Source organism: Mus pahari, chromosome 10 (assembly GCF_900095145.1).
Source record: "Mus pahari chromosome 10, PAHARI_EIJ_v1.1, whole genome shotgun sequence".
Classification (NCBI taxonomy): Eukaryota; Metazoa; Chordata; class Mammalia; order Rodentia; family Muridae; genus Mus; species Mus pahari.
Genome location: NC_034599.1, coordinates 39,254,356 through 39,268,736, shown reverse-complemented (window position 1 = coordinate 39,268,736; position 14,381 = coordinate 39,254,356). Strand labels below are relative to the sequence as shown.

Here is a 14,381-nt window from a genome sequence, read left to right as displayed (position 1 = left end):
TGTCCTAGAACTCACTTTGTAGACCAGGCTGGCCTCAAACTCAGAAATCTGCCTGCCTCTGCCTCCTGAGTGCTGGGATTAAAGGCGTGCGCCACCACGCTTGGCAACTTTAAAGTTTTTAATGAAGACTCAGAAGGCGTGCGTTATCCAGAAGCTTAGGTCACTGTACAACCAGGAATCTCAGATAAGACTCTCAGGGACCTAATAGCTTGCTTTCTCTTCTTTTTCTATTTTTTAAGATTTTATGTATGAGTATTTTACCTATAAGTATGTCATGCAACATGTGTGTGCCTAGTCCCCCATGGGCATCAAAGAGGACATCAAATTCCCTAGAACTGGAGTTGTGGGTTGTTGTTAGCCACCATGTGGCTGCTGGGAATTGAGTCTGGGTCTTCCGCAAGAACAAGTGCTCTTTTCCACTGAGCTAAGTCTCTAGTCCTAGTAGCTTTGGTCAGGAAGACAGTGTAGGTGCAGGTAAAACACTGTTTAGCACAGGGAGACAGTGGATGTTGCTTCAATAGCTGGGTATATGTTTCTTAAATATTACATGTATTTGGTAAAAGGAAAGATATGAAGGCTTGGTGGCGTGTGCCTTTAATCCCAGCACTCCAGAGGCAGAGGCAGAAGCAGGTGGGTCTCTGACTTCCAGTCCAGCCTGCTCTACAGAGTGAGTTCCAGGACAGCCAAAGCTATATGGAAAAAACTCTTGGATCTGTAGCCTTGTAGAAATTACAAAACTAAAGTCTTCATTGCCACTTGATTATCTCTGGTGATTTGAATGAAAATGGCTAATGTGTTTGAATACTTGCTCCCTAGTTGGTGGAAGGATTAGGAGGTGGGGCCTTATTAGAGGAACTCTGTCTCTGGGAGTAGGCTTTGGGGTTGTCAAAAGCCGTGGCATCATTCTCAGCTTTCTCTGCCTCTTGGTTATGAGCTCTCAGTTACTGCTTCAGCACCATTCCTGCTGCCATGTTCCCTGCCATGATGGCCATGGACTCAAACCCTCTGCAACAGTGAGCCCCAAATTAAATGCTTTCTTATGAGTTGCCTTGGTGTTGGTGTTTTTGTCACAGCAGTAGAACAGTGACTGAGTAATCACCCATGGGTCATTTAGTCTTTCTTAAGGGATATCTTGTTTCCAGGCTGAAACACGTTGATGTATTGTGCAAGTCTGTCCATGGGTTGAATTTGTAACAGAACTATGGGGTAAATGATGTGGTATTTGCACTTTAGGAGGGCTGTTGTGATTAAAGGGTGTGGTTGTAGGCACTAGGGAGGCCTCATGCACACAGACACATACACATTTAAAAATAAATTCAGGCTAGCCTAGGCTACACTGAAAGGTTTTTTTTAAAAAATGAAGCCTTTGTTAGTACTGAGGAAAATAACTAAGGGAAATTATGCATAAGAATACCACAAAGATAGTAGTATTTCAATTTCTTTAGTGAATGACAGATAGGTAGTGTTTTTCTTATTTTATTCTTTGTAACTTTCAGTTTATTTTGAATTGACTTTTAGAAGGTATTAAAATCACACCATAGAGGTGTGCGAAAGCATGAGGTTGCCTGTTCTTCACACTCTGGTGGCTTTCACTTGTGTGTGTGTGTGTTTTTCTGAGCTGCATCTTGAACTGAGCCCGAGTGAAGTGCATGCCTCTACCACTGAGCACCATCGCAGACTTGAGGTTTGGGGTTTTTTCTTAAATATATTTCTGTTGTATAAAGTGATGATTTGCTTTCTTCACAACCTAAGTTTTTCTTGAAATAATTATTTCTCTAGTTTTCTAGAGAAATAATGTCAAGTTGGCATCTGTCACTACCAAGTAAACTGTGCTCTCAAGCATCTTGTCAGGAGGCTGTGCGAAAAGACCAAGGCTGTATTGTAGTAGACAATACACAGTACAGTGTGGTGATGAGGAATCACCTGTGCCCTCTCCGTCTGGACTGTCGTTCTCTGAGTCTGCTTGCTGTCATTCTGGGGCTTCCCCTTGCTCCTCCTGGAACATGATTGCATAGCCTCTGTTCAAAGGCTCATTTCTTATATCCAATGTTGTCTTTTTTTCCCCTTTTTTGAGGAAAATATGTCCTTAAAATACCTCTCTAGGAGCCTGGTAAGATGGCTCAGTGGTTAAGAACATACACTGCTCTTCTAGAAGACCCAAGTTTGATTCCCAGCATAGATGTCAGGCACTGCACAACCACCTCAAACTCCAGTTCCTGGGGGGTCCAACTCCCCTGACCATTTTGTGGTCACCTGCACTCAAATACAGATGCCTACACACAGACACATACACATATTAAAAACAGTAAAAATAAATCTTAAAATCTCTATAAAAAGGTGAAATAGTAATCTCTTTTTGGGCTTTGATATATTTTTATCAGAAGTTTAGTGTGCTGGCTAGATTTATACTAGCTTGATACAAGCTATAGTCATCTGAAAGGGGGAAACCTTGACTGAGAAAATGCCTTGGGCTGGTGGTACTGGACTTTATAAGAGAGCAAGATTGAACAAGCCTTGTGGAATAAGCCAGTAAGCAGCTATCCTCCGCAGCCTTGACATCATCCATTCCTGCCTCCAGGTTCCCGTTCTGTTTGAGTTCCTGTCCTAACTTCCTTCAATGATGAACAGTGATGTGGAGTATAAGTTGAATAAACTCTTTTCTTCCCCAAGTTTGATTTTCCTGGTGTTTCCTCACAATAGTAGTAACCTTTACTAGGACAAGTGGCTAGTTCTAGGAGTCTAGTTATAGACATGCAGCTGAAGGAGCTGGAGAGTGCTCAGTGATGCAAGGACTCTTGGTGCTCTTCCAAAGGACCTGAGTTCAGTGCCTGGTGTCCTTGTGAAGTGGCTTACAACTACCTACACTGTAACTCTAGCTCAAAGGGATCTGGTACCCTGCTCTGTCCTCTGTGGCCTCCTGCACTCAGTTCACACACACACACACACACACACACACACACACACACACACACACTAAAACAAAATGAAATAAAAATTTTTTTCAGCTCCTCTCCAGTTCACAAGAGCTCCCTGAACTTCTGGGCCTGAGGCTTTGCTCTTCCTTCTCCTTGCTCTTCTGCTGGGAAGCAGGGTGCTTGCTTTTCTTGTTTTTTATCCAGTTTTCATGTTTGTTCTACCCTTGGTTTCTTAGAAGAGTGAAGGGTGTCACAGTGCCCCGCTCAGGAAGCTTATTATTAAAGTCAGCTTAAAAGAGAAGCAGTAGATTTGAAGGTCTTTAGAGGAAATCAAGTGCTGGACTAGACACTGGTGGCTACAGAGAATATATATCTTTTGTCCTTAAATGTAATTGTCTATTATTATTCATGTATGTATTTTTGTGCATGATTGTGTGGGGGGTGCCATGGCATTGCTGTGGTGGTCAGAAGACGGTTCTGTGGAGTCAGTTCTCCCCTCCAGAGCGTGAGCTCAGACTGCCAGGCTTGCAGAGCAAGCACGTTTCCCTAGCCTTCTTGACCATGTCCTCTTTTCCTCCAAAGAGACAGAGTATGGTAGTGATTTTAAAATTGTAAGGTGGGTTCTTGTTGGTAGAACTGCCTTTCTAAATGAATCTGCCTCTGTGATTGACAGTGCCTGCTTATGGTGATTATAGACATAGTCCAGGGTTTCAAAAATACCTGAGTTTTTAGAGATCTATGGGACCCAGCACCTATGATCACATAGTATCTGCTGTCTGTAACTTTGGGATTGAAAGATGCTCTTCCCTAAACAAGAGTAACCCATTAACATCTCGTCGGTTCTAGGTGGAAAGGCCTTCCTCTCCATTCTCCATGGCCCCACAAGCTTCCCTTCCTCCAGTGCCACCAAGACTTGATCTTCTACAGCAGCGAGCACCTGTTCCTGCCAGCACTTCAGTTCTGGGGACTGCTTCCAAGGCAAAGCATTAACCATTTCTGCACTTTGCTGAGCCACTGTTGTGTATTAGTGGTTTTGATTGACTTGTTTCCATCTTGTTTCCATAGGCTGCTTCTGGCTCCCTTCATAAAGACAAACCATTGCCAATACCTCCCACACTTCGAGATCTTCCACCACCACCCCCTCCAGACCGGCCTTACTCTGTTGGAGCAGAAACAAGACCTCAGAGACGCCCTCTGCCTTGTACACCAGGCGATTGTCCATCTAGAGACAAACTGCCCCCTGTCCCTTCTAGCCGCCCAGGGGACTCATGGTTGTCTCGGCCAATCCCTAAAGTGCCAGTAGCTACTCCAAACCCTGGTGATCCTTGGAATGGGAGAGAACTGACCAATCGGCACTCGCTTCCGTTCTCATTGCCTTCACAAATGGAACCCAGAGCAGATGTCCCTAGGCTTGGAAGCACATTTAGTCTGGATACCTCCATGGTGAGTCCTACATTTTAAAACATTTAGCCTAGTAGTATTTGTGAGTGGTGTTTTATGGTCCAAAGTGTTTTGTTAGGCTGGGCATGGTGGTACACACCCTTCTTCCCAGCACTTGGGAGGCAGAGGCAATTGGATCTCTGAGTTCAAGGCAGTCTGGTCTACAAAGTGAGTCCCTAGGACAACCAGGGCTGTAGAGAAACCCTGTCTTGGAAAAATAAAGTGTTTTGTTGGCATGGTTTTGGTCTCTATCACAGGCTAGCTTCACATTCTTAGTCTTTCTGCCTCCGCTTCCTAAGTAACTGAGATTACAAGTGTGCATTACTGTGCCTTGTTTTGGGTCAAAATTATTTGATAGGTTTTTATGTAGAGTTCAGATAGCATTCATCCCTAACTCATACGAAGTGTGTACACTAAGGGCTGATGAGAAGGCTCAGTTTGATCCCTAGAATGAAGTAGAAAGGAGTGAATTTGGAAGGAGCTCTAAGGAACACCCAAGAACACACCTGTAATCCTAGTACTTGGAGGCAGAGGCAGGTGAATCTCTTGAGTTCAAGACCATTCTTGTCAGTGTGATAAGTTCTAGGCCAGTTAGGGCTACCCAATCAAACTCTGTCTCAGAAAGGAAGAGGATGGGGGAGGGGGAAAGAAAAGAAAAGAAAAGTAAGGAAACACCCAAGAGCTGATACTTAGCAGGTAAAGACATGTTGGTGAGCCTGATGGTGCAAGTGTGCTTCCTTTGGACCTATGTAATAAAAGGAGAGGAGAATCCTGAAAGTTATTGTGTAACTTTTACACATACAAACACACTAAATAAATGGCTTTTTGTTTTTTGATTTTTTTTTTTTTTTTTTTAAGAGTCAAGGGGGCTGGAGGCGGCTCAGCAGTTAAGAGCACTTGCTGCTCCTGCAGAGGACCTGGGTTTGGTTCCCAGCACCCACGTGGTGTTCTCCAACTCCTATAACTCCAGTTCTTGGAGATCCAGTGCCCTTTTCTGACCTCTGAGGGGACAAGGCACACACATGGTACACATATGTACATGCAAGCAAAACAGTCATACACATTAAAGACACATGCTCTCTCATAAACTGATGCTTTGAACCTGGTTAACAGATACCAATTTGATGGCTGAATTGACAAGGAAGTTAGATCTAAGGAGGAATACTGTTAAAGACTGTAATGACGCTCAGATGGCCATTTGTTGGTTCCACAGAAGAGATCAAGACATTTGAATGGCACCTAATGACATAGCATCGAGGAAAAATAACCATTTTGAGTTTAGGTATAGATTTATTTATGCTAGAAGTGGTATTTCTGTGGACAACTTACTTCGTCTCATCCTTTTTTAGAACTAGAATGAAGAAGGTGTTTCCTAGCTTTTCCTTTCTAACTCTCTAACCTGATATTTTTTCAGAATCAGAATCCATAAGCAATGATTCTGTCAGAGGTGCTAACCCTTGGGTTTGTGAGGTCCATGTTTATGTTAATAATGTGATTTTTTTTTTTCTTCAGCAAGTTTAGTAAGAGAAAATACTCAGCTGTAGGTGGGAAAGAGAGATTCTTTTCAGACCTTTTCTTACTTTGCAGAATATGAATAGCAGCCCAGTAGCAGGTCCAGAGAGTGAGCACCCAAAAATCAAGCCTTCCTCGTCTGCCAACGCCATTTACTCTCTGGCTGCCAGGTAAGCATGCCACATCTGTATTTCATGCTGTGCAGTGGGTTTTTTTGTTTTTTGTTTTTGTCATGAGACAGAGTCTTCCTAGGCAGACTGTGATGGCCTCAAACTCACATCAGATTTAGAATGGTAAACCTGGTGTGGTTGGTGCATACCTGTATCCCTCACTAGAGAGGTAAAATTGCTACACGCTTACAAGCTAACAAAACTTATGAAAACAATAAGGGGGCTAGATAGTGGCTTGGTTGTTCACATATTTGCTGTTCTTCCAGAGCACTTGAGTCACATTCCCAGCACCCAAATAGAGCGGCACAGTCATCTGTAACTTCAGCTCCAGGAGACCTAGTGCCTTGGGCCTCCTTGGGCACCTGCAGTCATGTGCACATACCCACTTGCAGACCCTCACATGGTTCATGTTTTGCTATAACTGAAGTTAATCAAAAATCTTAAAACAAGGGCTGGAGGGCTGGTGAGATGGCTTAGCGGATAAGAGCACCCGACTGCTCTTCCAAAGGTGCAGAGTTCAAATCCCAGCAACCACATGGTGGCTTACAACCATCCTTAACAAGATCTGACTCCCTCTTCTGGAGTGTCTGAAGACAGCTACAGTGTACTTACATATAATAAATAAATAAAATCTTAAAAAAAAAAAAAACCACCAAAAAAAAAAAAAAAAGGGCTGGAGAGATGGCTCAGTGGTTAAGAGCACCAATTGCTCTTCTGAAGGTCCTGAGTTCAAATCCCAGTAACCACATGGTGGCTCACAACCATCTGTAATGAGGTCTGATGCCCTCTTCTGGTGTGTCTGAAGACAGTGACAGTGTACTTAGATATAAAGAAATCTTTAAAACAAAAAAATCTTAAAAGCTACAGCACAAGTCTCCTCCTTTGGCTCTCTAGGTGCTGTGATTTTTGGGTTTTGTCATGTTTCGTTTCACTCTTTTTTCTTTAGGCATGTATGTAGCTCCACCTTGCTGAGTCTTATCATTTTTATTAATCTTTCGAAAGAATCAGTTTTTCTTATGTTTCTATGGCAAATGCCCTTAGTTTTAGCACTTGGAGGGCAGAAAGAGCTAGATCTCTAAGTTTGAGGCCATCCTAGTCTACATAGCAAGTTCCAGGACAGCTAAGACTACATAGTGAGACCCTGTCTCAAAAATCAAGCAGTAGCTGAACCTAAAGAGCTAACTCCAGGACAGCCGAGGCTACACAGAGTCGCCCTGTCTCAGGAAAACTAACCAACCAACCAACCAACCAACCAGAACAAAAACTTGTACTGCTTTCATAATCAGGAAAACATTATGTAAATACAGAGGCAAGTAGATGCAAGTACTTCTGTTGATTGTTTAGAATATGCAAAAAAGGTGAAAGAGGAAAGAAAGACAAGACACTCAGGTTTGTTCCAAGACCTCTGAGGCAGGTCATTTCTTATGCAGTCAGTATTTTGTCTTAGTCTCCTTTCCCAAGGTGGGACATCAAGGTTCTTTTTTAATAAGTTTTTTATTTTAATTGTATGTGGTTGGGTGTTCTACCTGAATATATGCCTGTGTGCCATATGCAGGTAGTGCCCATGGAGATGCACCGGAAGAGGTCATCAAAACTCCTGGAACTCCTGAAAATGGAGTTCCAGATAGTTGTGAGCTGCTGAGTAGGTGCTGGGAATTGAACCTCAGTCCTGTGGAACAGCAGCCAGTGCTCTTAATCTTAACCACTGGGCCATCTCTCCAGCTCTGCAGGAAGCGGAGTGAGAATGTGCTGCAACAGCAAGATCTCTGAACTAGGGGCCCAGGGATGTGGTCAGTCTAGCATGTGCAAAGTCCTGGGTTTGATCTCTGCACTGCCCCCACCCACACCTCTACCCCCACCCCCCACCTTCACCCCCCCTCAAATAAAATGCATCAAGAGTCAGAAGTCTAGGATCTACTCTAGGATGCTAACAACCAGATTACTTTTTATCATTTTTAGATTTTTCTGATAGGAAATATTGAGGAGAAAGGCAGTCACACTTTTTTTTTAAAAAAGGATCTATTTTATGTATGTGAGTACACTATAACTATCTTTAGACACACCAGAAGAAGGCGTCAGATCCCATTACAGATGGTCGTGAACCACCATGTGGTTGCTGGGATTTGAACTCAGGACCTCTGGAAGATCAGTCAGTGCTCTTAACCACTGAGTCATCTCTCCAACTCCCAGTTATACTATTAACAAACTGTATACTTTACTATCATTAGGAAATTTTGTATTGGGATTTACTATACATTTCTAGCATTCTGTTAGAAAGCCATCTACTGTTCTGTGTGTGTGTGTGTGTGTGTGTGTGCACCTTGTAAAAGAAAGTTCCTTGTAAGAGGAGCTTTATATATAACAAAACTTACTTGCAAGTTGAGTATACTTCCCATTCTAGTTTTAACATTTGGATGAGATGAAAGTGTAATTTGTAGTCGGTGCTTGTTTTCCTAAATGCTTGCCATGGTCTGTGGAAATGATAGTACCCTAGGAGCTATTTATTTTGTTTTGTCGAACTGAGCCATTTCAATTCTAAATCTGTTTCATACTTGAAAGTTTTTCAGCTTAATTCTTTTCTTCTTCTATTTTTTAAAACTCTTCCAGACCTCTTCCTATTCCAAAACTGCCATCTGGGGAGCAAGGGGAAAGTGAAGAGGACACGGAATATATGACTCCTACATCTAGGCCTGTAGGGGTTCAGAAGCCAGAGGCCAAACGGCCGTTAGAGGCAACCCAGAGTTCACGGTATGCTCACAGCAACCCCATTTGGCGCCAAGTGTCTTTGCTATCTTTTACCTGCCTGTTTACTGATTGCCAGAAGTAAAGCAGAAAGAAATCTAGACCCCAGTGCATAGGGTCTAATGTGGATAAACAGTTGCATTGTTTCCACAGTGGCACAGGCCTCCAGAACATGCACATCTGATCTTGTCATGAGTCAGTAGTGGTAGGTATAAAGAGAACGTGTTATTTTGAAAGAATTAGGGCCTAGGACAGTTAGAAACAGGTGAGTCGCCGGGCCTGGTGGCGCAGGCCTTTAATCCCAGCACTCGGGAGGCAGAGGCAGGCGGATTTCTGAGTTCGAGGCCAGCCTGGTCTACCAAGTGAGTTCCAGGACAGCCAGAGCTATACAGAGAAACCCCGTAAAAAAAAAAAAAAAAAAAAAAAAAAAAAGAAACAGGTGAGTCTTCTTAAATTTGCAAATAACAGAATTGTTTGTGAAGACCGTTGTACCTCTTTGTGATTCAGAGCATGTGACTGTGACCAGCAGATTGACAGCTGCACCTATGAAGCAATGTATAACATCCAGTCCCAAGCACTGTCTGTAGCAGAAAACAGCGCCTCTGGTGAGTGGCCTGTCTTCTACTTAAAAATTGGTATGCCTTATGTGGTAGCACCTGTCTGTAAAATGTCAGTATTTGGGCATCTAAGGCAAAAGGGTTGCAAGTTTGAGGCCAGCTTTGCCTGCATAGCTAACACCCTGTCTGGAAAGAAAAGGAGACCATAGGGCTGCTTGTTAACATTTGGTTGAGATAGCTTAAACCAAGGAGAAAATTATTCTCAGTACTCTTGTTCAAAGGTCTTTGATTTGTGGACAAGATGGACCCGCTTGTCTTTTATTTCCTTTTCAAACACTAGGTCCTATTTTTGCCTTCTCTCAGGGCCTGGAGACGTCTGTTATATGGCTGTTACATGGAGAGATCTGTTCTATCTCAGTACTAACTAGCAGCTCTCTTGTACTTGCATTACATTGGTGAAATCCTTTTGTGTGTGGGTGGTAAATACTAAGTTCCCAAGTTAAGCAGCTTGCCAAGGGGAAATTTCAAGAAACCTTTGGCTGATCTTCTGAGGTGAGATGCAGAGGCTCTCGAGACTCTTGCATCAGTAGTTGTTAACTATAGCAAAGGTGACTATTGCCATGTTCAGCAAGAGAGCTGGGGCAGGTTTTGCTTACCTCTGTCCACAGGACCTCAGATGGTATTTCATCCACAGTGGACATTTGAGTAACTGTTGAATGAAGTAAATGATTGTATGCATGTGTGAATAATGGATGCCTCTGGATTGAAGTGTGTTGGAAAATGATGTCAGGAAGAGGACAATAACTTACACCAACTTTCTACTAGGGGAAGGGAATTTGGCTACAGCACATACTAGTACTGGCCCTGAGGAATCAGAAAACGAGGATGATGGCTATGATGTGCCTAAGCCTCCTGTGCCAGCTGTACTGGCCCGCCGGACCCTGTCTGACATCTCCAATGCCAGCTCCTCCTTTGGCTGGTTGTCTTTGGATGGTGACCCCACAAGTGAGTCTCCGGGCTGTCTTGGCTAGTCCTGGATTGTTGTCTGGCCTCTGGTTTATAACTGAAAGTCATGACTGTCTGGTGTCAGTAAGTCAGTGAGTAGAAGTAGTGGACTGTGTCTTGTGTCTATATGTTGGAAAGCTGGTCCTAGGTCCTACATTAGGAAGTGAAACTCTGCAGGTGGTGCTTAAACCACAGCTCCGCCTACAGAGGAGGGCGGGGCTTCTGAGTATGCATGTAATGCTGGAAATTAGGCTTGATGGAAGCCATGTTATTTTATTTTTCTAAGCCCTGTTCTACTGGGGAAGAAATGTGCTGCCCTCCAATACACAGTTTATGGACCTGGGCCAGCCCCATCGATCTCTAGTATCCAGGGCTGCTCTTCTACCTGTGACTGCCTGGTAGGGCAGCAGCCAGAATAACTGTCACTTTGGAAATTGAAGACAACTTTCAAAACAGCTGAGGGAAAGGTCTCCCTCTAGGTGGCATCTCCACCCAGTCCAGCTTCCTGCTTCCTCTCTCTATAGTTTAAGCTGTTGTCTCCTTATTTGTAGGAATAGTTTAGTGAGTGTCTGAACCTATTACTAAGTATGACACCCAGTGTAGGTGTTATATGCTTTTCAGAGTCATAGTTGTTGTTAACAGCATGGGTGCATGGCATATTTAGAAGGTCCTTCCCTCTGTGGTAGGAGTCTAGATCTAAAACCCAGAGGCCAGCAGCAGACCACTAACCTATCGTGTGTACAGTCCTGGGGTTAGTTCTAGCACCGCAGACTGATAAAACCCAGACTAGGCCAGGCGTGGTGGTTCATAGCTGTAATGGCCACAGTTGGGAGACTGAAGCAGGAGCACGGCTGGGAGTTTGAGTCCCGTCTGGGAAAGGAAAGCACACTATTAGCACTATTAGTAACTACTGTTACTACTGTTAAATGTGAGCTTCCTAAGATTGCAAATGTTTTCTTTCCTTTCTCTTTTAGACTTCAACGAGGGTTCCCAAGTTCCTGAGCGGCCCCCCAAACCATTCCCTCGGAGAATCAACTCAGAACGAAAAGCCAGTAGCTATCAACACGGCGGAGGTGCCACTGCTAACCCTGTGGCCACAGCCCCCTCACCGCAGCTCTCAAGTGAGATTGAACGCCTCATGAGTCAGGGCTATTCCTACCAGGACATTCAGAAAGCTTTGGTCATTGCCCACAACAACATTGAGATGGCTAAAAACATCCTCCGGGAATTTGTTTCTATTTCTTCTCCTGCCCACGTAGCCACCTAGCACATCTCTCCCTGCCATGGCTTCAGAGGACCCATGAGCCAGGCTCTTACTCAAGGAGCGCCTAGGAAAGCAGTGGCTTCTTTGGGGACATCACAGCAAGGTCCTGTCTTTGCTGTGGGGATCACCACATATGGTTCCAAGATTTCAAAGCAGTGGAATGAAAATGGAGCAGCTAATGTGTTTCATTATTATATTGGTCTTAAGAGTGTTTTTGTAGTCCTACAGTCTCCAGTAGGAGAGAGTGGGTTTTTATTAAATAAATGGTAACCTACCCCAGAAACAGCACAGGAAGCAGTAGAAGTGCTGTGCTGTGGCCCTAGTTAAGGACTTAAGGCTTTCCTGTTAAGAGTGTGTGTGTCTGTGTCTGTGTGTCCTGTCATTATAAGATTATCCTGCTGTGTGTGAATCCAGGCAGGGAGTTAGCACAAGAGCTTCAGGAAGGAATCTCTGAAGACTCCCATCTACTGTGGTATTGCACCTAGCCCTGCTGGATACTGCAACCTCAATCCTCCCCTTTGGCTTAGATTATCATGTACTTAGCTATGTTTTATATTGTTAGAATATCCGCTGTCCTTTCCCTTGGAAACTCCGTACTTCACCTCCTCCTCATTGGTGTTCTGTAGGCTTGCTGTGACCAGTTTTACTGAAACCAAGCAGCTTAGAGGATGGTCTTTCTAATGTGTGATGGTGTTGGTTTGTTTGGTAGAATAAGTGGGAAGGAAGTACTATTCTGTGGTTAATTGATGCTAGCACCTAACACTGGTCACTCCAAAGTGCTGTTTCTATAGGAATGTTGAATTTGGTTTTTGGTTTTGTTTTTTAAAGAAGTTTTAATTCTCCTTAATTACCTAGTGACCGGTTTGAGATAGAGGCCTTCATATACATTCCGTGTCCTCCCCAGGAAATAGCCTGTGGGAGTCTGCTGCCTTGATGCCAGGTATATGTTTCTGATGTAGGTAATGAGTGTTTTTGCCTAACAGGAACAGAACGTTTGTTTCCAGGGTGGCTTTCCAGCCCAAAACCATAGAGCTTTTAGGAAGCGTCAGTCATATATGATATTTAGATTTACAAAATAAACAGTAAGGACTTATCTGTTTAGTCTTTCTTCCCAGTGGTTAACTTCAGCTTAAGGATTTCTCCCTTGAATAGGGGCCAGGTAAGCCTTTGAGAAATAATTTCTTTCTTTGCCCTCTAAGGAACAGAGATAACACCGGTGAGTGCAGTGTTTGCTGATGGCTTCTCGAGATTGGTGCACCCAGTGACTTGGTTGTTAGCTTCTGCTTTGGAATGGTTTCTCTTTCTCCTTCCTTGCCTTTTTTATTGGGTCCTAGATATAACCGCTGTGTCATCCATCTACAGTATTTAGATATCATTCATTGAAATTCTTTAGTCAGACAATTTGGGACAATGTAGTAGTTAGTGTATTTGCAGGCTCATCAAGGAGATGGAGAGTTGTTTTGGAGAGTCCGTTTCTAAGTCGTTATAGTGACCTCTTGGGTTCAGTTTGTTCTCTGACTGGAGTCTTGCTGGCTTCTCTGACAGCGTTGCCCTTTCTCCTGTTGAGTTGAGCAGGCTTTCACATGACTCCTCTCTGTTCTTTAGGTCCAGGCAGAAATTACCCACCAAGAATCTGCTTTCCAGTCTTTTGCAACAAAAATCTTTGAACTCTTCCTTTAGTTTCTTGATGCTTCAAGGTCTGGATTTTACCCTCTTGCCTTAAGGCTCTTCGCAAGGCAGATACAGCAGTGCTTTCTATTGACTTGCTGTGGTCACTCAGTGTCTTCTCTGTATAGCAATGAGTAGACAACAATAGCTTGTCATCCACAAAAAGCTTGTGATATCCAACTTTGTGTTCATTTGAATATTGAAAGCCTAAGCCAGGCTTGGCTTGGTGGCATCTCAGCACCTGGGAGATGGTGGCAAGATGATCAGGAGTTCAGCACCAGCTCAAAGCTCCTTGAAACCCTGTCTCAAAAATAACAGGGGTTAAAGAGATGACTTCAGTTAAGAGCAACGGTTCTTGCAGAGGACTAGGTTTGGTTTCTAGCACCCATATGAAAGGTTTCTCAGATGTATAAGCAACTCACAACCATCTATAACTTCAGTTCAGAGGAATCTGATGCCCTCTTCTGGCTTCTGTGGGCACCAGGCACACATACGATGCACATATATACATGCAGGCAGAGCATTAAACAAATACATATGAAAAAATTAAAAAATAAAAATTAAAGGCTTTAAAAGAGAAGTAGGGAAAAGCTGCAGGCTCTAGTCTGTTTATGTCGGAGTGTCTTTTTTCCTTGTAGCCATTGCCCAGAATCTGAGGATGTATCCAGGGAAGATTGCTGGCTGCAGGCCTTTTGCCTTCTTTGTGCGGCTGTCTTGTGTGGATGCTAAGGAGATAGCTCAGTTGGTTGAGTGCTTGTCTGGCATTCACAGAGCCATGGTTCAGTCCCCACTCTGCACACCTGATACTTAGCACTCGAAAGGTAGAGACTGGGCTGGTGAGATGGCTCAGTGGGTAAGAGCACCCAACTGCTCTTCCGAAGGTCCGGAGTTCAAATCCCAGCAACCACATGGTGGCTCATAACCATCCGTAACAAGATCTGACGCCCTCTTCTGGAGTGTCTGAAGACAGCTACAGTGTACTTACCTATAATAAATAAATAAATCTTTAAAAAAAAAAAAAAGAAAGAAAAAAAGGTAGAGACTATACCAGAAGCTCAAGGCACTCTTGTCTACATAGCAGGTTTAAAACTAGCCTGGGCTACAGGAA

At 43.7% G+C, this 14,381-nt stretch overlaps 1 protein-coding gene across 1 annotated transcript in view; it reads left to right on the top strand.

The window, feature by feature from the left end:
- The window catches only part of Cbl (Cbl proto-oncogene), an 84,334-nt gene extending 70,165 nt beyond the window's left edge, over nucleotides 1-14,169 (top strand). The window contains exons 10-16 of the mRNA XM_021206746.2: nucleotides 3,762-3,893; nucleotides 3,981-4,358; nucleotides 5,943-6,037; nucleotides 8,645-8,785; nucleotides 9,287-9,384; nucleotides 10,162-10,341; nucleotides 11,316-14,169. Coding sequence (XP_021062405.1) covers nucleotides 3,762-3,893; nucleotides 3,981-4,358; nucleotides 5,943-6,037; nucleotides 8,645-8,785; nucleotides 9,287-9,384; nucleotides 10,162-10,341; nucleotides 11,316-11,608 — 1,317 coding nt within the window. The 3' untranslated portion in view covers nucleotides 11,609-14,169. The remainder of the gene's footprint in view (nucleotides 1-3,761; nucleotides 3,894-3,980; nucleotides 4,359-5,942; nucleotides 6,038-8,644; nucleotides 8,786-9,286; nucleotides 9,385-10,161; nucleotides 10,342-11,315) is intronic.
- The last annotated feature ends 212 nt before the right edge of the window (nucleotides 14,170-14,381 follow it).